This window comes from Salmo salar, chromosome 21, assembly GCF_965601325.2.
Source record: "Salmo salar chromosome 21, fSalSal1, whole genome shotgun sequence".
NCBI lineage: Eukaryota > Metazoa > Chordata > Actinopteri > Salmoniformes > Salmonidae > Salmo > Salmo salar.
In genome coordinates this window covers 36852860-36879131 of record NC_138311.1, presented here as the reverse complement: position 1 = coordinate 36879131, position 26272 = coordinate 36852860, and the positions used below count along the sequence as shown (strand labels likewise).

Below are 26272 nucleotides of genomic sequence, written 5' to 3'. Positions count from 1 at the left end.
TAATCAATGGAAATCCAATTTATCAACCCATGGATGTCTGGATTTGGAGTCACACTCAAAATTAAAGTGGAAAACCACACTACAGGCTGATCCAACTTTGATGTAATGTCCTTAAAACAAGTCAAAATGAGGCTCAGTAGTGTGTGTGGCCTCCACGTGCCTGTATGTCCTCCCTACAACGCCTGGGCATGCTCCTGATGAGGTGGCGGATGGTCTCCTGAGGGATCTCCTCCCAGACCTGGACTCAAGCATCCGCCAACTCCTGGACAGTCTATGGTGCAACGTGGCGTTGGTGGATGGAGCGAGACATGATGTCCCAGATGTGCTCAATTGGATTAAGGTCTGGGGAACGGGCGGGCCAGTCCGTAGCATCAATGCCTTCCTCTTGCAGGAACTGCTGACACACTCCAGCCACATGAGGTCTAGCATTGTCTTGCATTAGGAGGAACCCAGGGCCAACCGCACCAGCATATGGTCTCACAAGGGGTCTGAGGATCTCATCTCGGTACCTAATGGCAGTCAGGCTACCTCTGGCGAGCACATGGAGGGCTGTGCGACTCCCCAAAGAAATGCCACCCCACACCATGACTGACCCACCACCAAACCAGTCATGCTGGAGGATGTTGCAGGCAGCAGAACGTTCTCCACGGAGTCTCCAGACTCTGTCACGTCTGTCACGTGCTCAGTGTGAACCTGCTTTCATCTGTGAAGAGCACAGGGCGCCAGTGGCGAATTTGCCAATCTTGGTGTTCTCTGGCAAATGCCAAACGTCCTGCACGGTGTTGGGCAGTAAGCACAACCCCCACCTGTGGACGTCGGGCCCTCATACCACCCTCATGGAGTCTGTTTCTGACCGTTTGAGCAGACACATGCACATTTGTGGCCTGCTGGAGGTCATTTTGCAGGGCTCTGGCAGTGCTCCTCCTGCTCCTCCTTGCACAAAGGCGGAGGTAGCGGTCCTGCTGCTGGGTTGTTGCCCTCCTACAGCCTCCTCCACGTCTCCTGATGTACTGGCCTGTCTCCTGGTAGCGCCTCCATGCTCTGGACACTACGCTGACAGACACAGCAAACCTTCTTGCCACAGCTCGCATTGATGTGCCATCCTGGATGAGCTGCACTACCTGAGCCACTTGTGTGGGTTGTAGACTCCGTCTCATGCTACCACTAGAGTGAAAGCACCGCCAGCATTCAAAAGTGACCAAAACATCAGCCAGGAAGCATAGGAACTGAGAAGTGGTTTGTGGTCCCCACCTGCAGAACCACTCCTTTATTGGGGGTGTCTTGCTAATTGCCTATCATTTCCACCTGTTGTCTATTCCATTTGCACAACAGCATGTGAAATGTATTGTCAATCAGTGTTGCTTCCTAAGTGGACAGTTTGATTTCACAGAAGTGTGATTGACTTGGAGTTACATTGTGTTGTTTAAGTGTTCCCTTTATTTTTTTGAGCAGTGTATATGTCTCCATAGCAACCGTCTCCGCTTGCGACAGGGATACACGTGACTCTTGGGCAATGCAGCGTATACCATGAGATTTATCGCACAATCCCCCGTCGATGGGGTGGTAATTGAGTCGCCTTCCTTTTACAGAAGGTGAGAGCCAAATCGGCATATTCGGGGGGAATGCGCACGGTGGAGACCTGGTCTGGACTTTCCACCGTAGTAGCACCAACGGAAACCCCTACACACCTACCTGAGCACTCTCGCGACCACCCCGTGAGAGCCCTCTGTGGCCAAGAAAAAGTGGGGTTATGGCTAATTAACCAAGGTAGGCCCAGTACCACGGGATACGCAGGAGTGTCAATAAGGAAAATACAAATGTATTCCTTGTGACCCCCCTGCGTCACCATACTAAAAGGAGCTGTGGTCTCTCTGATCAACCCTGACCCTAATGGTCGACTATCTAAGGTGTGAACGGGGAAAGGCACATCCACGGGTACAATGGGGGTCCCTACACTATGAGCAAAAGCTTGATCAATGAAATTCCCAGCCGCGCCTGAATCTACTAGCGCCATATGCTGGGAATGTGGGGGGAAAAAAATCAGGAAAAGTAACAGACACAAATATATGATCAACAGAGGGCTCTGGATGAGAATGGTGCCTACTCACCTGGGGTGGCGCCAGAGCGCCCTGCCTGTTACCTCGATTCCCAGAGGAACCCACTGACCAGCAGTGTGACCTCTGCGGCCACAGATGGTGCACGAGCGGGAACCCCCTCCAGTCTCCCTGTGCACCCTCTCTCCCAGTTCCATGGGTAAAGGAGAGGGGGTGCGGGAGGATGGAACCACCAGACCCCGATCTGGATGTCCGCGAGCAGCCAGCAGGTTGTCCAGCCGGATGGACAGATCCACCAGCTGGTCGAAGGTGAGGGTGGTGTCTCTGCAGGCCAGCTCCTGACGGACGTCCTCACGCAGACTACAATGGTAATGGTCAATCAGGGCCCTGTGATTCCATCCTGCACTGGCTGCCAGGGTCCTGAACTCCAGTGAAAAATCCTGGACGCTCCTCGTCTCCTGCCTCAGATGGTAGAGGCGCTCACCCACCACTCTGCCCTCGGGTGGGTGGTCAAAGGCTGCCCGAAAACGGCAGGGGAACTCCTCATAATGGTCCAACGCCGCATCTCCCTCTCCACACACAGCGCTGGCCCACTCCAGGGCTCTCCTGAAGTGGGGCGAAACTCTTCGAAACTCTTCTCACGGTCAGTTGGAACTGGGAACTGGGTGGACCTTGGCCAGATAAAGGCCCAATTGGAGTAGGAATCCCTGGCAGTTCACAGCACTTCCGTCGTACCCCTGAGGCATGGCTAGACGGATGCCTCCGGGTTCGGGTTGAATAGGGGTGCTCCGGATAGACCCCGGTTGGGCTGGTGGAGGCGCTGGAAGAGCTCCCTGTCTCTCCCAGTGGTCCATATTCTGGACAACGCGATCCATGGCGGCGCACAGATGGTGTAGTTTCTCCGCATTCTCCTGGATGCGCTCCTCCACCTCCCTGTCCGGGGTATCTTCTCCTGCTGACTTCAATATTTTGGTCAGTGATTCTGTCATAGTCGTGTGTGTAGGTGGCAGGGAAGTCAGGCGCAGGAGAAACCAACTTGGTTAAACTGGAGTAGTTTTATTAACAAAAAAACAAACTCCAAAACCAATGTACAAAAATAACATGGGTAAAAATAGCCCGTTGCACACCGATACAAAATACACGAGTACATAACATACAAACAATCACTGACAAGGACATGAGGGGAAACAGAGGGTTAAATACACAACATGTAATGAATGTAATTGAAACCAGGTGTGTAGGAAGACAAGACAAAACCAATGGAAAATGAAAAACTGATCAATGATGGCTAGAAGTCCGGCGACGTCGACCGCCGAGCACCACCCGAACAAGGAGGGGCATCGACTTCGGTAGAAGTCGTGACAATAACATTTACAGAAAACACCTAGGTATCCATGGAAACTCAGAACCTCCAACCCTGGAGTGAGAAATCTTTAGAAAAGGTCACTGATCTGAGGACACGAGTCACTAGTGACATGAGATTATATCTGTGACTCAAGGTTTGCATCCCAAATGCCACCCTATTCCTTATATAGTGCATTACTTTTGACTAGAGCACTATGTGCCCTGGTAAAAAATTTTTGGCCCTTAATAGGAAATAGGATGCCGTTTGGAATACAGACAATAAGACTCACCCATATTGCCATGAGACAACCAGTCAGAAGAAACAAGAGAGGAAATGGAAAATCAAGAATGTTTTCTCTGTCATAGATTAAATGAGACACTGGGTGTTTCTCAATATGCATACTACCGTGCTCCACACTCATGCTCTGAGTGCATTCTCTGAGGATGTTCTCTAGAGTATGTTCTTGTGAGGACGAGAGTGTGGAGAACAGATGAAACATTACAACTGAGAAGCACTCGCACTTTCCCTGCGGTATAACCTCACGCTGCACCTCCCCATTCACTGAACCTTCTTCCTGCCAAGACAATGGCAATAGAAACAAAACAAGATATACACAAAGAAAAAGTTTAACTTCATAATTATCTGCTAGCTACAGTTGAAGTCGGAAATTTACATACACTTAGGTTGGAGTCATTAAAAGTTGTTTTTCAACCACTCCACAAATTTCTTGTTAACAAACTATAGTTTTGGCAAGTCGGTTAGGACATCTACTTTGAGATGCAGTGCTTTAGACCGCTGTGCCCCTCGGGAGCCCCGATATTGAACGCATGTGGTACACAAAACGCACCACAGCCTGACTTCCGCTGGAATGCAAAGAGTTTTATGCATCTGGTTTGACATGAGGCATCATACTCTGACTCTTGTGTGCTCCAATTTGCATGCTCAGAGCACAGTAGTACGCATTTTGAGAAACACCCACTGTATGTACACACTGTTCGAATGGAAAAGGTGTCTGAAGATAATTAAGATCTTAAATTGTCTAGAGATTTGCTTTCCTGATAGAAGAGAGAACACTGAAGAAAAAGGCCAATTTACTGCAGATGCAGTGAACAAGTAAACCTTTATGTTACTTACAGTAGGTGTAGTTGTCAATTAATTCATTCCTGATTAGAGTAGCAGAAGTGAGGACACATTAGAAAAAGTATTATTACATGCAGTAATATTGTAGACGCCTTCCTGATTCTACAGTATCAGGCGGTGTCAGAGGAAGGCCCTACAAATTGGCTAAGACTCCAGCCACCCTAGTCATAGACTGTTCTCTCTGCTACCGCACGGCAAGCGGTACCGGAGCGCCAAGTCGAGGTCCAAAAGGCTTCTTAACAACTTCTACCCCCAAGCCATAAGACTCCTGAACAGCTAATCAAAGGGATACCCAGACCCTCTTTAACGCTGCTGCTACTCTCTGTTTATAATCTATGCATAGTCACTTTAACTCTACCTACATGTACATATAACCTCAATTACCTCAACTAACCGGTGCCCCTGCACATTGACTCTGTACGGTACCCCTGTATATAGCCTCACTTGTTATTTTACTGTTGCTGTTTAATTATGTTACTTTTTTATTTATTTATCTATTTTATACTTAACACTTATTATTTTTTTTCTTAACTTCTTAAAGCATTGTTGGTTAAGGGCTTGTAAGTAAGCATTTCACTGTAAGGTTGTATTCGGCGCATGTGACAAATACAATTTGATTTCATTTCATTTGTTGTTTTTGTTGGGAGCTTCATGAAATGGGTTTCCATGGCCGAGCAGTCACACACTCCATTGGACTCTGGAGCAGTGGAAATGCGTTCTCTAGAGTGATGAATCACGCTTCACCATCTGGCAGTCCGACGGACGAATCTGGGTTTGGCAGATGCCAGGAGAACACAACCTGCCCCAATGGAGAGTGCCAACTGTAAAGTTTGGTGGAGGAGGAATAATGGTATAGGTGTCACACCCTGATATGTTTCACCTGTCTTTGTGCTTGTCTCCACCCCCCTCCAGGTGTTGCCATCTTCCCCATTATCCCCCTTGTATTTATACCTGTGTTCTCTGTCTGTTGCCAGTTCGTTTTGTTAATAAAACCTACCAGAGTTTGTTTCCCTGCTCCTGCCTGTTTCTTGCTCCTGTTTTCTAGTCCTTCCTGGTTTTGACCGTTCTGCCTGCCCTGAGACTGCCTGACATTTTGTACTTTACCCCACCGTAATGGGTTATTGAACCCTGCCTTCCCTGACCCTGAGACTGCCTGCCATTCTGGACCCGTTACACCCTCTCTGGATTATTGACCCCTGCCTGCCTTGACCTGTTGTTTGCCTGCCCCCGTTTTGGAATTAAACTTTGTTTCTTCGACACTGTTTGCATCTGGGTCTTACCTTAAAATGTGATACTGGGGCTGTTTTTCATGGTCGGGCTAGGCCCCTTAGTTCCAGTGAAGGGACATCTTAACACCACAGCATATAATGACATTCGAGACTATTCTGTGCTTCCAACTTTGTGGCAACAGTTTGGGGAAGGCCCTTTTCTGTTTCAGCATGACAATGCCCCCGTGCACAAAGCGAGATTCATACAGAAATGGTTTGTCGAGATCGGTGTGCAGGAACTTGACTGACCAGCACAGAGCCCTGACCTCAACCCCATCGAACACCTTTGGGATGAATTGGAACGCCGACCCATGAACAAGGCCTAATCGCCCAACATCAGTGCACGACCTCACTAATGCTCTGGTGGCTGAATGGAAGCAAGTCCCCGCAGCAATGTTTCAACATCTAGTGGAATGCCTCCCCAGAAGAGTGGAGGCAGTTATAGAAGCACAGGGGTGACCAAGTCCATATTAATGCCCATGCATTTTGGAATAAGATGTTCAACGAGCAGGTGTCCACATACTTTTGGTCATGTAGTGTGCTTCCAGGCAATAAAAATCTACATATCAGCAATTATAGGAATGACCCTTCAGTGCATGTCTTTGCTGGGTGTGTGCCATTGCGAGTGGACCGTTGCCCAACGAGAGAGAGAGCAGGACATTTCAGCAGAAGGTATAAAATAATGACAGACAACAGACTAACTATTAAGGCCAATTCAAAACATAACATGCAGCAGTTATCTCGTTAGTTATAACTATAGCTAACTAAGCATTCATGTCGTTGTCGCCTTTCCACCGGCACTGTAGAGCCTAAATAAATCTGCACCGTTGGAAGGCTGGGATTCTCCTCTATTAAACAGTCGCCATGTAATTGTTACAATGCAAAAAATATTCGAAGAATAGCCTAAAGACAAATAATTTGCTGTGCATAGATCTTCCCTGAAACACTAATATTTAAGCCTCATACACTACATGACCAAAAGCATGTGAACACCTGCTCATTACAAAATCATGGGTATTAATATGGATTTGGTCCCCCCCGTGCTGCTATAACAGCCTCCACTCATCTGGGAAAGCTTTCCACTAGATGCTGGAACATTGCTGTGGGGACTTGCTGCCATTCAGTCACAAGAGCATTAGTGAGGTCGGGCATTGATGTTAAGCGATTAAGCATGGCTCGCAGTCGTCGTTCCAATTCATCCCAAAGGTGTTTGATGGGGTTGAGGTCAGGACTCTGTGTAGGCTAGTCAAGTCTCTCTCTTTTGATGACTTCTGTAACTGTAATATCCTTGGTTTCATGCATGTTAACATTAGAAGCCTTCTCCCTAAGTTTGTTTTATCCACTGCTTTAGCACACTCTGCCAACCCGGATGTCCTAGCCTGTCTGAATCCTGGCTTAGGAAGTCCACCAAAAACTCTGAAATCTTCATCCCTAACTACAACATTTTCAGACAAGATAGAACGGCCAAAGGGGGCGGTGTTGCAGTCTACTGCAGAGATAGCCTGCAGAGTTCTGTCCTACGATCCAGGTCTGTACCCAAACAATTTGAACTTCTACTTTTAAAAATCCATCTCTCTAAAAACAAGTCTCTCAACGTTGCCGCCTGCTATAGACCACCCTCTGCCCCCAGCTGTGCTCTGGACACCATATGTGAACTGATTGCCCCCCATCTATCTTCAGAGCTCGTGCTGCTAGGTGACCTAAACTGGGACATGCTTAACACCCCAGCCATCCTACAATCTAAGCTTGATGCCCTCAATCTCACACAAATTATCAATGAACCTACCAGGTACCACCCCAAAGCCGTAAACACGGGCACCCTCATAGATATCATCCTAACCAACTTGCCCTCTAAATACACCTCTGCTGTTTTCAACCAAGATCTCAGCAATCACTGCCTCATTGCCTGCATCCGTAATGGGTCAGCGGTCAAACAACCTCCACTCATCACTGTCAAACGCTCCCTGAAACATTTCAGCGAGCAAGCCTTTCTAATCGACCTGGCCCGGGTATCCTGGAAGAATATTGACCTCATCCCGTCAGTGGTTATTTTTTTTAAATGCCTTCCTCACCATCTTAAATAAGCATGCCCCATTCAAGAAATTTAGAACCAGGAACTGATATAGCCCTTGGTTCTCTCCAGACCTGACTGCCCTTAACCAACACAAAAACATCCTGTGGCGTTCTGCATTAGCATTGAACAGCCCCCGTGATATGCAACTTTTCAGGGAAGTTAGAAACCAATATACACAGGCAGTTAGAAAAGCCATGGCTAGCTTTTTCAAGCAGAAATTTGCTTCCTGCAACACAAACTCAAAAAAGTTCTGGGACACTGTAAAGTCCATGGAGAATAAGAACACCTCCTCCCAGCTACCCACTGCACTGAGGATAGGAAACTCTGTCACCTCCGATAAATCCACTACAATTGAGAATTTCAATAAGCATTTTTCTATGGCTGGCCATGCTTTCCACCTGGCTACCCCTACCGTGGTCAACAGCACTGCACCCCCCACAGCTACTCGCCAAAGCCTTCCCCATTTCTCCTTCTCCCAAATCCAGTCAGCTGATGTTCTGAAAGAGCTGCAAAATCTGGACCCCTACAAATCAGCCAGGCTAGACAATCTGAACCCTTTCTTTCTAAAATGATCTGCCGAAATTGTTGCAACCCCTATTACTAGCCTGTTCAACCTCTCTTTCGTGTCGTCTGAGACTCCAAAAGATTGGAAAGCAGCTGCTGTCATCCCCTTCTTCAAAGGAGGGGACACTCTTGACCCAAACTGCTATAGACCTATATCTATCCTACCCTGCCTTTCTAAGGTCTTCGAAAGCCAAGTCAACAAACAGATTACCGACCATTTCGAATCCCACCGCACCTTCTCCGCTATGCAATCTGGTTTCAGAGCTGGTCACGATATGGTAACCGCCATCGACAAGAAACAATACTGTGCTGCTGTATTCATTGACCTGGCCAAGGCTTTTGACTCTGTCAATCACCACATCCTCATCGGCAGACTCAATAGCCTTGGTTTCTCAAATGATTGCCTCGCCTGCTTCACCAACTACTTCTCTGATAGAGTTCAATTTGTCAAATCGGATGGCCTGTTGTCCAGGCCTCTGGTAGTCTCTATGGGGGTGCCACAGGGTTCAATTCTTGAGCCAACTCTTTTCTCTGTATACATCAATGATGTCGCTCTTGCTGCTGGTGAGTCTCTGATCCACCTCTATGCAGACGACACCATTCTGTATACTTCTGGCCCTTCTTTGGACACTGTGTTAACAACCCTGCAGACGAGCTTCAATGCCATACAACTCTCCTTCCGTGGCCTCCAACTGCTCTTAAATACAAGTAAAACTAAATGCATGCTCTTCAACCGATCGCTGCCCGTACCTGCCCGCCCGTCCAGCATCACTACTCTGGACGGTTCTTACTTAGAATATGTAGACAACTACAAATACCTAGGTGTCTGGTTAGACTGTAAGCTCTCCTTCCAGACTCACATCAAACATCTCCAATCCAAAGTTAAATCTAGAATTGGCTTCCTATTTCGCGACAAAGCATCCTACACTCATACTGCCAAACATACCCTCGTAAAACTGACCATCCTACCAATCCTCGACTTCAGCGATGTCATTTACAAAATAGCCTCAAATACCCTACTCAATAAACTGGATGCAGTCTATCACAGTGCCATCTGTTTTGTCACCAAAGCCCCATATACTACCCACCACTGCGACCTGTACGCTCTCGTTGGCTGGCCCTCGCTTCATACTCATCGCCAAACCCATTGGCTCCAGGTCATCTACAAGACCTTGCTAGGTAAAGTCCCCCCTTATCTCAGCTCACTGGTCACCATAGCAGCACCCACCTGTAGCACGCGCTCCAGCAGGTATATCTCTCTGGTCACCCCCAAAGCCAATTCCTCCTTTGGCCATCTCTCCTTCCAGTTCTCTGCTGCCAATGACTGGAACGAACTACAAAAATCTCTGAAACTGGAAACACTTATCTCCCTCACTAGCTTTAAGCACCAGCTGTCAGAGCAGCTCACAGATCACTGCACCTGTACATAGCCCATCTATAATTTAGCCCAAACAACTACCTCTTCCCCTACTGTATTTATTTATTTAGCTCCTTTGCACCCCATTATTTATATTTCTACTTTGCACTTTCTTCCACTACAAATCTACCATTCCAGTGTTTTACTTGCTATATTGTATTTACTTTGCCACCATGGCCTTTTTTGCCTTTACCTCCCTTATCTCACCTCATTTGCTCACATTGTATATAGACTTATTTTTCTACTGTATTATTGACTGTATGTTTGTTTTACTCCATGTGCAACTCTGTGTTGTTGTGTGTCGAACTGCTTTGCTTTATCTTGGCCAGGTCGCAATTGTAAATGAGAACTTGTTCTCAACTTGCCTACCTGATTAAATAAAGGTTAAATAAATAAAATAAATAAATAAAGCTCTTCCACACCGATCTCGACAAAATATTTCTGTATGGACCTCGCTTTGTGCACAGGGGCATTGTCATGCTGAAACAGGAAGGGCCTTCCCCAAACTGTTGCCACAAAGTTGGAAGCACAAAATCGTCACTGTATTCTGTAGTGTTAAGATTTCCCTTCACTGAAACTAAGGGGCCTAGCCCATGACAAACAGCCCCAGACCATTATTCCTCCTCCACCTAACTTTACAGTTGGCAATATGCATTGGGGCGGCATATAGCGTTCTCCTGGCATCCGCCAAACCCAGATTCGTCCATTGGACTGCCAGATGGTGAAATGTGATTCATCACTCCAGAGAACGCATTTCCATCACTCCAGAGTCCAATGGCGGAAAGATTTACACCACTCCAGCTGACGCTTGGCATTGCACATGGTGATTTTAGGGTTGTGTGTGACTGCTCGGCCATGGAAACCCACAGAGGTCCCGTTCTGTGAGCTTTTGTGGCCGCTTCGCGGGTGAGCCGTTGTTGCGCCTAGACATCTCCACTTCACAATAACAGCACTTACAGTTGACCAGGGCAGGTTCTAACAGGTTCAGAAATTTGACTAACTGACTTGTTGGAAAGGTGGCATCCTATGACAGTGCCACGTTGAAAGTCACTGAGCTCTTCAGTAAGGCCATTCAACTGGCAATGTTTGACTATGGAGATTGCATGGCTGTGTGCTCGATTTTATAGGCCTGTCAGCAACAGGTGTGGCTGAAATAGCCGAATCCACTAATTTGAAGAGGTGTCTTCCTACTTTTGTATATACAGTATTGTGAATATAAACATGTCTAGTTAGATATCTTGCTTTGAAGTAGCCTACCTTATCCATTTGATCCCTGATTCATTGATTGAGGGAATAATTTTATAAAGACAAGAATTTGGTTGTAATGTTGCAATATTTTATACCATCCTCCAGGATAGCTACTGCATGGGTTTGTAGGCTTTTGTTCAAGCCCTGGTCTAACCACATCGTAGCCTAAACATCAGCTGCTCAACAGGACCTTGATAAGCAGACTTGGGTGTTTCAGGGCTGGATTAAAAGCCTGCACACACAGGAGCTCTCCAGATGGGGTTGACCACATTACAGTTCTACTTTGTGGGGGGTTAAGTGTCTTGATCAAGGGCACAACAGCAAGAGATGGTAGGTACATGGGATCAGACACAGCAACCTTCCAGTGTCAATAATGCTTAGTTTTTCATGTAGGCTATAATAATAGTCATTCAAATTTGGTTAAAAGTCATGGAGAAGTCATGGAAAATGTGTATAAAACCTTAACAGTGAATAATGTGTCTATAGCGGTTTCTATAGCATAATGTAATTTGTGAATATCGGTAAGCATAATCTAATGGACCGACTTGGAAAAAGACAGCTCCTGCACTTCTTTCATCCCAAGTTAAGCACTGTGTACAAACAGACCTTTCAAATAGAAATGCATTGGCACACTGTTACAAGCTGTCTTTAGGCCATACTGAGTAGTGTTTGCATTTGTTCTCCATTACAGACACCGTAGGTATGCATTATGTCAGCACTCTGTGGACTAGCAGAGAGAATTTATAGAGACATTTAAAGCTGGAGGCCCAAGTGCCAGTCTTGTGAATGGAGTTGGACAAGTGCTCTTGAAAAACACTCTGTATCCCTCTCTCTTTCTTTCTCTGTTTCTCTCTCTACGCCTCTCTCTCGCTGTCTGTCTCTGTCTCTCTCTCTCTCTTTCAGGAGCAAGCATTCTTGTGACACACTCCTGTACTGCAGTGCATACAGTACAGTACGTGCATGTGTGTGCATGCGCATATGTAGCTGAATCACTGAGATGAATCAGACAATTATGCTCTATTTATGGTCTGTGTTTTCACGCAAGCTGTCACAACTAGTACCTTAGTCTCTAAGTTCACCACAGTCACAGTCTCAGCGCATGCAACCTCACCCTGGTGCCCTGGCTCCTTCCCAAAAGCTTTCATTGTAGATACTGTAAAATTAGTGTACTTTTTAGACCTGGCAAACGGCATTCTCATGGTGGAAATCTCACGGAATCTAAACACACATTGGTTACCCAATAACTGTTACTGGTTGACTAATTAAATATAAAATCAAACTAAATAGACTAGATAAAAGTTAATTTAAAAAAGAATGTGCCATGATTTCTATGTTTATAGGAAATACTATTGCAGTGTGTTATGGTATTATAGCTGTTTTCTTTTCCACTCTTAGTGAGGCCACTTGAGAAGGCCGGCAGATGTGTTTTGTGTGGTGTTGTGGCCTCGTTAACTGGAACTTTTAATAGCAGCTAATCTGGAAATATGCATTATCATGAGAGCTCAAGTGAATATTCATTACACATGACAAATAAACTTGAAACTTCGTTACTGGTTGAATAAATAAAAGTGCCACAATTTCTACAAATTCTCTTTGTGGTGATATATTATTGGTGTGTTTGTTTTATTCCCACTCCTGTTGAGGCTAATTGAGGGGAAGATGTGTTGTGGCCTAGTTAACGTGGAGAGTTTTGTTTTAAAGACAGGGTTAATCTGGAATGGCCTGACCTTTGGGTCTTCTTCTAATCTACTATGTTTCTCCAGAAAACAAAGATCATCCTATTAAGTTACATTTACATTTAAGTCATTTAGCAGACGCTCTTATCCAGAGCGACTTACAAAATGGTGCATTCACCTTATGATATCCAGTGGAACAACCACTTTACAATAGTGCATCTAAATCTTTTAAGGGGGGGGGGGCGGGTTAGAAGGATTACTTTATCCTATCCTAGGTATTCCTTAAAGAGGTGGGGTTTCAGGTGTCTCCGGAAGGTGGTGATTGACTCCGCTGTCCTGGCGTCGTGAGGGAGCTTGTTCCACCATTGGGGTGCCAGAGCAGCGAACAGTTTTGACTGGGCTGAGCGGGAACTGTGCTTCCTCAGAGGTAGGGGGGCCAGCAGGCCAGTGGTGGATGAACGCAGTGCCCTTGTTTGGGTGTAGGGCCTGATCAGAGCCTGAAGGTATGGAGGTGCCGTTCCATTCACAGCTCCGTAGGCAATCACCATGGTCTTGTAGCGGATGCGAGCTTCAACTGGAAGCCAGTGGAGAGAGCGGAGGAGCGGGGTGACGTGAGAGAACTTGGGAAGGTTGAACACCAGACGGGCTGCGGCGTTCTGGATGAGTTGTAGGGGTTTAATGGCACAGGCAGGGAGCCCAGCCAACAGCGAGTTGCAGTAATCCAGACGGTAGATGACAAGTGCCTGGATTAGGACCTGCGCCGCTTCCTGTGTGAGGCAGGGTCGTACTCTGCGAATGTTGTAGAGCATGAACCTACAGGATCGGGTCACCGCCTTGATGTTAGTGGAGAACGACAGGGTGTTGTCCAGGATCACGCCAAGGTTCTTAGCACTCTGGGAGGAGGACACAAGGGAGTTGTCAACCGTGATGGCGAGATCATGGAACGGGCAGTCCTTCCCCGGGAGGAAGAGCAGCTCCGTCTTGCCGAGTTAAGTTATTAAGTGTTAAGAAACAGCCACTATATTAATCATAGCTAATTAAAACTTTATGTAAATACCACATTCATTTTACATGTGATCACGTGAATTGTTCCAAAAAAATGTTTAATGTGATCACTTGATTATATGTGAAGTGACATGGAACTACACATGTGATAACATGGAACTACACATTTAATAACATGGAACTACACATGTGAAGTGTTTCAAAAACATTTTTTCACATGATTTTGCATGTGAAATTTCACTTGAAATCATGTGATTGGGGGTAGAAGCTGTTTAGAAGCTTCAGGTACCGCTTGTCGTGTGGTAGCAGAGAGAACAGTCTATGACTAGGGTGGTTGGAGTCTGACAATTTTTAGGGGCTTCCTCTGACACCGCCTGGTACAGAGGTCCTGGATGGCAGGAAGATTTGCCCCAGTGATGTACTGGGCTGTACGCACTACCCTCTCTAGTGCCTTACGGTCGGAGGATGAGCACTTGCCATACAACCAGTGATGAAACAAGGCAGGATGCTCTCGATGGTGCAGCTGTAGAACCTTTTGAGGATCTGAGGACCCATGCCAAATCTTTTCAGTCTCCTGAGGGGGAATAGGTTTTGTCATGCCCTCTTTACCTCTGTCTTGGTGTGCTTGGACCATGTTAGTTTGTTGGTGATGTGGACACCAAGGAACTTGAAGCTCTCAACCTGCTCCACCACAGCCCCGTCGATGAGAATGGGGGCATGCTCTGTCCTCTTTTTCCTGTAGTCCACAATCATCTCCTTTGTCTTGATTGTTGTCCTGGCATCACACTACCAGCTCTCTGACCTCTTCCCTATAGGCTGTGTCGTCGTTGATCAGGCCAACCACTATTGTGACGTCTGCAAACTTAATGATGGTGTTGGAGTCGATGGTGTTGGTGCCTGGCCGTGCAGTCATGAGTGAACAGAGAGTACAGGAGGGGACTGAGCACGCACCCCTGAGGGGCGCCAGTGTTGAGGATCAGTGTGGCGGATGTGTTGTTACCTACCCTTACCACCTGGGGGGCGGCCCGTCAGGAAGTCCAGGATCCAGTTGCAGAGGGAGGTGTTTAGTCACAGGGTCCTTAGCTTATTGATGAGTTTTGAGGGCACTATGGTGTTGAACACTGAGCTGTAGTCAATGAATAGCATTCTCACAGAGGTATTCCCTTTGTCCAGGTGGGAAAGGGCAGTGTGGAGTGCAGTAGAGATTGCATCATCTGTGGATCTGTTAGGGTGGTATGCAAATTGGAGTGGACCTAGGGTTTCTGGGATAATGGGATTGATGTGAGCCATGACCAGCCTTTCAAAGCACTTCATGGCTACAGACGTGACTGCTACGGGTCGGTAGTCATTTAGGCAGGTTACCTTAGTGTTCGTTGGCACAGGGACTATGGTGGTCTGCTTTAAACATGTTGGTATTACAGACTCGGACAGGGAGAGGTTGAAAATGTCAGTGAAGACACTTGCCAGTTGGTCAGCAAATGCTCGCAGAAACACGTCCTGGTAATGTGTCTGGCCCTGCGGCCTTGTGAATGTTGACCTGTTTAAAGGTCTTACTCACATCGGCTGCTGAGAGCGTGATCACACAATCTTCCGGAACAGCTGGTGCTCTCATGCATGTTTCAGTGTTATTTGCCTCGAAGCGAGCATAGAAGTAGTTTAAATTGTCTGGTAGCCTCGTGTAACTGGGCAGCTTTCGGCTGTGCTTCTCTTTGTAGTCTGTAATGTTTGCAAGCCCTGCCACATCCGACGAGCGTCAGAGCCGGTGTAGTACGATTCGATCTTAGTCCTGTATTGATGCTTTGCCTGTTTGATGGTTAGACAGAGAGCATAGTGGGATTTCTTATAAGCTTCCGGGTTAGAGTCCCGCTCCATGAAAGTGGCAGCTCTAGTCTTTAGCTCATGTTGGCTGTAATCCATGGCTTCTGGTTAGGGTATGTACGTACGGTCACTGTGGGGACGACGTCATTGATGCACTTATTGATGAAGCCAATGACTGATGTGGTGTACTCCTCAATGCCATCGGAGGAATCCCGGAACATATTCCAGTCTGTGATAGCAAAACAGTCCTGTAGCTTAGCATCTGCTTCACCTGACCACTTTTTTATTGATCGAGTCACTGGTGCTTCCTGTTAAAATTTTTGCTTGTAAGCAGGATTCAGGAGGATAGAATTATGGTCAGATTTGCCAAATGGAGGGTGAGGGAGAGCTTTGTATGCGTCTCTGTGTGTGGAGTAAAGGTGGTCCAGAGTTTTTTTCCCTCTGGTTGCTCATTTAACATGCTGATAGAAATTTGGTAAGACTGATTTAAGTTTCCCTGCATTAAAGTCCCCGGCCACTAGGAGCGCCGCTTCTGGGTGAGCATTTTCCTGTTTGCTTATGGTGGAATACAGCTCATTGAGTGCGGTCTTAGTGCCAGCCTCAGTCTGTGGTGGTATGTAGACAGCTACGAAAAATTCAGAGGAAAACTCTCTTGGTAGATAGTGTGGTCTACAGCTTATCATGAGATACTCTACCTCAGGCGAGCAAAACCTTGAGACTTCCTTAGATATCGTGCACCAGCTGTTATTTACAAAAATACATAGTCCGCCCCCCCTTGTCTTACCAGACGCCGCTGTTCTATCCTGCCGATACAGCGTATAACCAGCCAGCTGTATGTTGATAATGTCGTCGTTCAGCCACAACTCCGTGAAGCATATGATATTACAGTTTTGAATGTCCCGTTGGTAGTTTAATCTTCCTCATAGGTCATCGATTTTATTTTCCAAAGATTGCAAGTTCGCTAGCAGAATGGAAGGCAGTGGGGGTTAATTCGATCGCCTACAAATTCTCAGAAGGCAGCCCGCCCTCCGGACCCTTTTTCTCCGCCTTCTCTTCATGCAAATCACAGGGATCTGGGCCGGTTCCTGGGAAAGCAGTATGTCATTCACGTCGGGCTCATCGGACTTGTTAAAGGAAAAAAAGGATTCTGCCAGTCCGTGGTGAGTAATCGCAGTTCTGATGTCCAGAAGTTATTTTCGGTCATAAGAGACGGTAGCAGCAACATTATGTTCAAATTAAGTTGAAAAATAAGTTACGAACAACGCAAAAAAAAAATTAAAAAAAATTGGATAGGAACACGTAAAACGTCAGCCTTCTTCTCCGGCGCCATCAAAAGGCCCTGACTTGAGTACCACTACTTTAAGGGGTGTAGTAGAGCTCCACTTTAATGAAGCCAAGTCTTATCTACACTTCTCATACTACAACATCATTAAGCTTTAATGGGGAAAGCAGGTTGTGTTTGTATTTGTATCATATCTGCCATCTCAGGTATGTTTCACATGGAGCTTCCTCCAAACTAGGGAACTTAGCTCAGCTGGATCATATATAGACACATGCGCGTGTGCGCACACAGCTTACACACAAACATGTGCTTGCGGCGCACACACACACACACACACACACACACACACACACACACACACACACACACACACACACACACACACACACACACACACACACACACACACACACATGCGTGTGAGATCCCCACACACACACATACACACACACAGCCACTGAGTGTTGACACCACAGCTAACCTAAAATGACATGGCTTCTGAGGAAAGAGCTTGCTTCCTCACAGTGCCTGCTGGCTTTGCTTTCATCTGAATGAGATGTCTCTCTCTTCAATTGAACGCAAAATGGTTTAAGATAGAGCCTGCAACCCTCTGAGCTGTATCAATCCAATATTGGTCTGACTTAAAAAATACAGGGCAGATGATCTTCTCTCTCAGTGGAAGGGTTCAGACAGACATTGGAGCAATATACTGGTGAATGTCGTGAGAGTTATTTCATCAAGATCTTTGAGAATGATTGCAGTTGGTATGTCTGGTAGCCAATAGCCATCTGTGAAAGTTTTTTTATATTGCAAAAGAGCAAATCAAAAAGCTCTTTTTCACAGTGGGAAAAAACTGAGATTAAGTTTTAATTAAAAAAACACATTTTATGGACCTGTCAGTTTGCCTGTGGGTTTAGCCTGAAGCATAATTACATATTTAAAATGATTCATGCAATATAAAAGAGAGACATTTATTTTATAGAGGCTGCACATAAACCACTGCTGGACAGGCATTAATCAGAAGCCTTTAACTAATATGATTAATTTCTAAGGATTTGTCCCAAATGGCACCCTATTCCCTATAAAGTGCACTACTTTTGACCAGGGCCCTATGGTAGTTGGTGCACTATGTGGGGAATAGGGTGCCATTTGGGACACTGACTAAACCACTGGCTGTTAAAAGGTTCTGATTGAGGATGTTAAATACCACAGACGTTGACTTGAATGCTCTTTCACAGTCATAATATAAGGGCCAACCATGCTGGTATGGAAATGCAATAAAACCAATTTTGAGTCGTGTACTCAAAAATTGCTTAAATGGTAGCAACTTGCAAGGCTCTGTGAATTACAAGGCATTCCACTTAAAGCCTACCCAACATCAGAGAGATAGCTACCACACTGTAAACGTTGTGCAATTTACCCTTATCACAAAGGCAATAATGTATCTTGAATAAATTGGGTTTAAAGGAGGCAATTCTAAATTCCTTTCCATTTAAGCAATAAAAAAAACAGTCAGATTGATTTCTCTTCATCTTTAATCATGACTTTACTCATATATACTCAGCAGCAGGGATTATGGTATTGTCCACATAAGCAAACATTTCTGTGAGAAATCTGGAGGGCAGCTAAATCTTTTATTAGGTTGTTAGTCACATCCTCGGGAGAAGGTGATCGGTTGTCTAGTGAGGTCATTTTATTTGCAGTGCGGTGTGCTTACCATGCTCACAGTGCTGTTACCTAGCTACAGGCCTTCCGGTATACAGTATTGTATATTTAACAGCTGTTCACTCATTCTATTGCTATGTCGGCATCCCAAGTGGCACTCTATTCACTATATAATGCACTACTTTTGACACAGCCCATTCAAAAGTAGTACACTATAGGAAATAAAGTGCCATTTGGGACGCTGACTATTGCTCCTCCTGAGCGGCAGACAAAGCCACTATGAGAAATTGTTCAGCACTTGAAACTTCATTAGAATCTCATTAAGGGAGTGCTAAGATCCACAGGCGTCCTCTCCTCTCCTCTCCTCTCCTCTCCTCTCCTCTCCTCTCCTCTCCTCTCCTCTCCTCTCCTCTCCTCTCCTCTCCTCTCCTCTCCTCTCCCCTCCCCTCCCCTCCCCTCCCCTCCCCTCCCCTCCTCCTCCTCTCCTCTCCTCTCCCCTCTCCTCTCCTCTCCCCTCCTCTCCTCTCCCCTCCCCTCCTCTCCTCTCCTCTCCCCTCCCCTCCCCTCCCCTCCTCTCCTCTCCCCTCCTCTCCTCTCCTCTCCTCTCCTCTCCTCTCCTCTCCTCTCCTCTCCTCTCCTCTCCTCTCCTCTCCTCTCCTCTCCTCTCCTCTCCTCTCCTCTCCTCTCCTCTCCTCTCCTCTCCTCTCACCCCTCTGACTCCTGAATTGGATGGCACAGAGCAGCTACAGCACTCTTCAGTTTTCCATTGACAGCAGCAGCAGCAGGATGGGGACAGGGATGGAAAGGCATCAGTGCTTTAATGACCCCTGTCTGGGCACACCACGTAATTTCAACCAGGAAATGTAGGTAATATTTGGTTGAGATGTTGATCAATGAGATTTCAACCTTCATTCACCCACTCAAAAACACAACAGCAAGAAGTGGTATCACTGCACTTTGAACCATTTAAAAGCACAACAAAGTTAAAATGGAAATACAATGTCAGATATTTTGTATTTCTACAACAACTTAATGTGTTGTCATCGTGCTTCACCTAATAGCACAACCAAATGACCTGGATTGCAGTTGAAATTACATTAAAAGTACGTAGTGCAAGGGATCAATGCTGTTTTAGATTCTGAACATCATTATAGCAATTGTGAAGCTCTCCACAGACCTTCGACCTTTGCATGCTAACAGAGATTTAACCAGTTTGGGCCCAGTGGGATGTCTTTCCTGCACTGCATTAACAACAAGGCAGACAAGCACCAGAGTGACAGTGCTAAGAGGGCATAATGCTCAAAGTAAAAGACATTATGAGTAATCATGTTTCCTTTAAGCCACTTAGTTTTTTCTAATCCAAGTGATTTCTAATCCAAGTGAGTGTCACAAATGGCAACATTTTCCATTTATAGTGTACTATTTTCGACCAGGGCCCATAGGAATAGGGTGCCATTAGCGAGACAGTCCAGGCTTACTTAAAGCACTTTCTATTTCCTCCAGTGTGTGATGACGTATATCTCCTGGAGTACTGGGCCGTAAAAATCCTTCCTGTGTGTTATGATCAACAAAAGAATAGCAAGAACAGGTCTGCCGTACCTTTATACAGTATAGAGAGTTGTGTGAGTTTGACAGAGGATGAAGTAATGTAATATCAAATGTGTCAGGGTTGGTGACACAGGGCCAAACCTCTCTGACACTTCAACAGGGCCTTCTCTTCATGTTAAGGGGGTGGTGAGTGGCTTCAGAGTGACTGTGAGAGTCTTTAGACAATGGCACCCTTTTCCCTATATAGTGCCCTACTTTTGACCAGGCCCTCTAGAGCCCATCTGGTCAAAGGTAGTGCACTGTGTATGGAATAGGGTGCCATTTGGGATGCAACTTGTGACAGTCTCCAAACAGAGAGGCGAGGAAGGAGACTGGTAGAGACAGAGAGGAGACTGGTAGAGACAGGCCTTTCTCCCTGCATGGATCACAATACGGAGGATACATGCAACCAGGATTAGCATCAAAAACATTTGTTAGCAGCAACTTCTGTGATAGTTCAGGCTTCACCCCCCGTGAACTCTTCCAGACAGAGAGAGAGAGCATATAGAGAGACAGACAGACAGAGAGAGATGGTTTGCTTCTCTTGAAAGCATTCTTTAATACTTATCTTGAGAACAGAACCCTTTACGTTGTCATGACAAATTAAATCCTTTTTCCTCTCTTCCTTGGTACTGGGAAAGAAAATAAGTAGAAGTGGCCACAACTTTAATCTCCCACAGTCATCTCTGTTGGAAAAGGAGAGTTTCGCAGTCGATAACAATCAAGCAATTACACCCAGCTGGGGACAACAACGGGAGGGAGAGGAAGAACACCTTGAGTCCCTCTAGCAATGTGATTATGTCTAGCTACAGTATGTGTTTCTCAAACATCCAGGAGCTTTCAGTGGTTTAGGGATCGTGATGGAGAGAAAGTGCCAACAATTGTTCCTGTTTGCTTACAATCTAGATCTAGAACACAACAGAAGACAAACAACAAACCCTGGTGATAAAATCCCCAATGCGGAGTCTGAAATGGTACTCTATTCCGGTGCACTACTTTTGTCCAGAGCACAATGGGCCCTGGTCAAAAGTAGTGTACTTTATAGGGAATAGGGTGCCATTGGAGAAATCTTTTCTCAATTACTCCTCACAGTAGGACCCCTGTATCAGACTGGGCTCTCTGCCAACCCAAAATAATTTATCTCCTATTATAATGCCTTAATCAAGGCCAGCAGAGAGAGAACAACACAGCAATACAGGAAGTAATTACCACTTCCTTATGGGGGAAAACAGACCACAATAGACTGGCCACACAGTTGGTAATCTCGGCACCCAGAACCATTTCTCCTTTGGTCTGGACAGTTAGTATATTATAATGTTTTGTCTGTCACAAAAGGCCAGCAGAGAGAGAACAACACAGCAATACAGGAAGTAATTACCACTTCCTTATGGGGGAAAACAGACCACAATAGACTGGCCACACAGTTGGTAATCTCGGCACCCAGAACCATATCTCCTTTGGTCTGGATAGTTAGTATATTATAATGTTTAGTCTGTCACCAAATACTACAAAGTAGTCCACCTGTACAATTTGGTCTCCAAAACTTTCCCTATTGGGTACTACAGAGTAAATATTGTATTCTTTCTAACAAAGATATCTACATACATGAGACTCTTTTTAGGAAACTAGGCATATTTCGCATGTCACTACTTCACAGGAGTGGCATTTGAATGTAAACTTTTTATTAATCGAAATGTGTTTTTTGGCAGAAATGCCTTCCGGAACATGTGAACTTTCATGTGCCTTAATAACAAACGTGTATGCCATCTGTAAATACTAATACAATTGTTAAATTACGAGCCTAGTTGGTTTAGCCATGGAAAAAGACAGGAACCTTCCCGCTAGCCATGATTGGCTGACATAATGGATGGACTGGACATGCAGAAAGATGAGTTTGGATTGGTCTGCCATGTAGCATGCTTCTGTCTAAAACATGAGCTGGTCAGTATGTGTAGGAAAACCTTTCTAACCCAGCTTTTTTGAAAGATATCACGTAGAAGAACTGCAAAAGTGTTGCTCTCCACTTTCTGGATGACTGAGTTTTGAAATCAGTGGAATGCCCGGTGGAATTAGAGTATGATAGCTAAGGAGATGGAGAAAATTATTGTGTTTGATTGCAAATATGCAGAGGGAGTCGAAAAGAGAACCCACAGAAGGCTGTTGTATAAAACACCTGTGGCCGGATTACATCTTCAAACTAAGGGCAACCATGGCATCCGTGACAGAGATGGAGAAGCATCCATCAGGGAGAAGCGGGGTGAACAGGCAGTGGCTCGGGTGGTTGTTGTCCTTGATGATCTTTTTGGCCATCGTGTGACATTGGGTGCTGTAGGTGTACTGGAGGGAAGGGAGTTTGCCCCCAGTGATGCGTTGGGCGTTGACCACAATAGACTGGTCACACAGTGGTGATACAGCCTGACAGGATGCTCTCAATTGTGTATCTGTAAAAGTTTGTGAGGGTTTTAGGGGCCAAGACACATTTCTTCAGCCTCCTGAGGTTGAAGAGGCGCTGTTGCACCTTCTTCACCACACTGTCTGTGTGAATGAACCATTTCAGTTTGTCAGTGATGTGTATGCCGAGGAACTTGAAGCTTTCCATCTTCTCCACTGCGGTCCCATCGATCTGGATGGGGGGTGCTCCCTCTGCTGTTTCCTGAAGTCCACGAACAGCTCCTTTGTTTTGTTGACGTTGGGTGAGAGGTTATTTTCCTGGCACCACACTCCAGAGTCCACGCAGTCATGGGTGAACAGGGAGTACAGGAGGATCAGCGAAGTGAAGGTGTTTTTTCCTACCTTCACCACCTGGGGGCGATTGCACAGGGCAGGGTTCAGACCCAGGGCCTCAAGCTTAATGATGAGCTTGGAGGGTACTATGGTGTTGAATGCTGAGCTATAGTCAATGAACAGCATTCTTACATAGGTATTCCTCTTGTCCAAATGGGACAGTGTGCAGTGCGATGGCGATTGCATCGTCTGTGGACCTATTGGGGCTGTTAGCAAATTGAAGTGGGTCTAGGGTGTCAGGTAAGGTAAAGGTGATATGATCCTTGACTAGTCTCTTGTGAGTTTATTTTCTGAAATAATGAAGACAAATGAGCTAAAGTAAAGACGTTGTCAGCTATATGATATGGTCATTATTTGAACTGGCTAGCCAGCTAACTTAACATTAGCTAGCTAGCTAACAAGCTAGAAATGTACCAAAACATTGTTTAGAAAGTTTATTTTAGTTGCCTGGTTTGTTAGATTGACGGGTGGATTTATTGGTGTTAAAATACACTAGTTATGCTATTTTGGACCACCAGGCTGCTGATGTCATGCAGCCTGTAGTTTTTGTGTTTATACTTTGTCATAACGACATCGACAAGTTTGATTTCGGACGACAATAGTATGTTCATGATGCGACAACTGTCGATAGATGTAGTAAAAACCAGCCTTTAGTCTTGAAATCTTTGGTTGTTTAGTACATGGCATCACATGTGAATCCTTAAAGAAATGGGTGGGGGTAAGGCTTTAGAGGGTGTGAACAATGCTGAATGGGTGTAGACAAAGAGGAACTCTCCAGTAGGTTCACCAAAATATTCAAGGGTCGTTTTCTCAAAAGGGAGGTTACAAATGTATCAACTTTCAAAGCAGAACTACTTTCCCATTGTTCCTCAACTGTAGTGTATGCTATGCCATTTTCTAGCTCTGAGTCTCTACTTTTATCCAATGTAAAAAACACAATTTCCAATTTTGCTACATAAGACCGAACCGGTAACATATTTCAGGATGTTGTGTGACCCTGGAAAAAAAAAATCATAATTCATGTAAACCATTACAGGTTTGAAAACATAGCTTGTCCCAAAAAAGTGGTCTCTTGGCACAACTTACCCTGGGTATGGGGTAAATTGAGCCAAGGTACAGGGTACGTTAAGCTGCCTACACATTTCTGTACTGAAATAAATGTTACCACAACTTTTTTTAAACCATGTCTATCTTTATTTCCAAAACACAATTCAACACTATCACAATAGGTTTTTTGTTGTTGTATTTGAATCATTTTAAGCATATTTTAACACTGGCTTAACACCTAACAAACACTTTGTACTTTTTTAAAACACTTTTAACATAGGCCAGGCTCTTTTGTTACCTTATATCCCAGCAATAATGCCTTGCAACCGACTGGCCTCTTCCTATGGGCTACTACAGAGTACAACAGTCTGGCCACTTCCTATGGACTACCACATAGTACAACAGTCTGGCCACTTCCTATGGACTACCACAGAGTACAACAGTCTGGCCACTTCCTATGTACTAACACAGAGTACAACAGTCTGGCCACTTCCTATGGACTACCACAGAGTACAACAGTCTGGCCACTTCCTATGGACTAACACAGAGTACAACAGTTTGGTCACAGTAGGCCATACTGTGGTATATTGTGTCTAAAGCTATCCACCTGCCCAGTACTAGTCTCGTCTGCACTACAAAACAACCACAAACCATTTTGTACACAATGCATTACCGGCTATGTTTGAAACACTCTCAGGATTGGCCATTGATTGGTTGAAATGGGAACAAAGGCTCCTAAGAACATTTGAGGTACGTCTGTTATTCTACACTACAGCATGTGGATTGATTGGCTATTGAAACTAATAATAGGTAGTTGTAAGGCTTGGGCGTAGTGGGTGAGGAATCAAGCGCAGGAAGGAGCGATACAGGGTAGTGGCTTTTAATGAGCACAACGGCGAAACACAAGCCACCCCAACAGCGATCAGAGCGCACACAAAACAAAGTGCCCCAAACACAGGGGACCGAAAACAGTCGGCGCAAAACCACGCACTAGAGCAAAACACAATCAGCATGTACACAAGCAAAATTACAGAGAAACAATCCCGCACAAAGAGCAGGCGGGTCTACTGGCTAATATAGCCCTGCTAATCAGCCCAACACAGAACAGGTGCAAACAATAACGGAAAGGGGGGAAACAATAAGGAATCAGTGGCAGCTAGTAGGCCGGTGACGACGACCGCCGAGTGCCACCCGAGCAGGAGGGGGAGCCACCTTCGGTAGGAGTCGTGACAGTAGTAAACATCTTGTAAACAAATATGATGTCCTCTTAGCTTGACCCAAAGGATTCACAGCACGGAGAGCATCATTTTATTTTCTTTATTATCCCAAATCTCAGAGATACAATATGTCTGACTTAATTAGGCTTATCTACGTTTATCTAAGATGTCTGTTTCATGGGTTTGATCCTGTTTTAATGTAATATTTTTTTCTTAAGGATTTTTACCACGGAACTTTCTCCTCAATGTAGTAGTCAGTAACACCAGTAGGTGTCTTCTACCAGAAAAGTGTCCTAGCCCGGCAACCAAAGACACACTGTACTTACATCTGAGTTGAAGCGGAGTTGACAGATGTTACAAGAAATCACTTGTTTTTTCTTCGGAGGGATGGAGACTCCAAACGTGTGGTTTATTACAGCTTTCTGGACGGGATCCATCTGGAAGACAAGAAGAGTAATGTTGAGAGAGAGAGAGAGAGAGAGAGAGAGAGAGAGAGAGAGAGAGAGAGAGAGAGAGAGAGAGAGAGAGATTGATTCCCACAGCCAAGCAGCACCCCCAGGGTCAGTGGAAAGTAGAATGGGTAGATTGTGAACACCTTAAAGGAGGACAGATGGTAGCCTGGTAGTGTTCAATACCCAGTGACGCTCATCTCCAGAGAAAGGTGTTAAAGACATATTAGATTCTCAGACTCGTCAAAGAACAAAGGGTAATACTTTACTTAAAGCATGCGTGTATAATTAACTATGACGAAGGATAAACTGTGAGGACAAAGTACATGTAAAGGACTCCAGGATCATGGAAATGGAGATGAATCACCTCCATTGATTTGTTTGTGCTTATAACAGCTTTCTCTTGTAGTTACACAAACACATTGAAACTGAAAGAAAACCACTTGGGCCTTCTTTGTGAATGAACCCTCTGTTAATAAGTGGACGGTATGTGTTAAAAGGCCTTTTCACACTGCATGTTCTTAGCCCAGGGCTATCCTTAACACTGGGCTAAAACTAACCCTCCTTTCACTCAGGCCTTCACTAACCCGGGGCAGTGTGCAGTGTGAATGTGACTATTCTAATAATACATG

General features: G+C 45.4%; 1 protein-coding gene across 1 annotated transcript in view; it reads right to left on the bottom strand.

The window, feature by feature from the left end:
* LOC106582272 (zinc finger protein 385B) overlaps nt 1-26272 on the bottom strand; it is a 175718-nt gene that overhangs the window by 13670 nt on the left and 135776 nt on the right. Inside the window, exon 4 of the mRNA XM_014165173.3 lies at nt 25518-25628. Within this exon, the coding sequence (XP_014020648.2) occupies nt 25518-25628 (111 nt within the window). The remainder of the gene's footprint in view (nt 1-25517; nt 25629-26272) is intronic.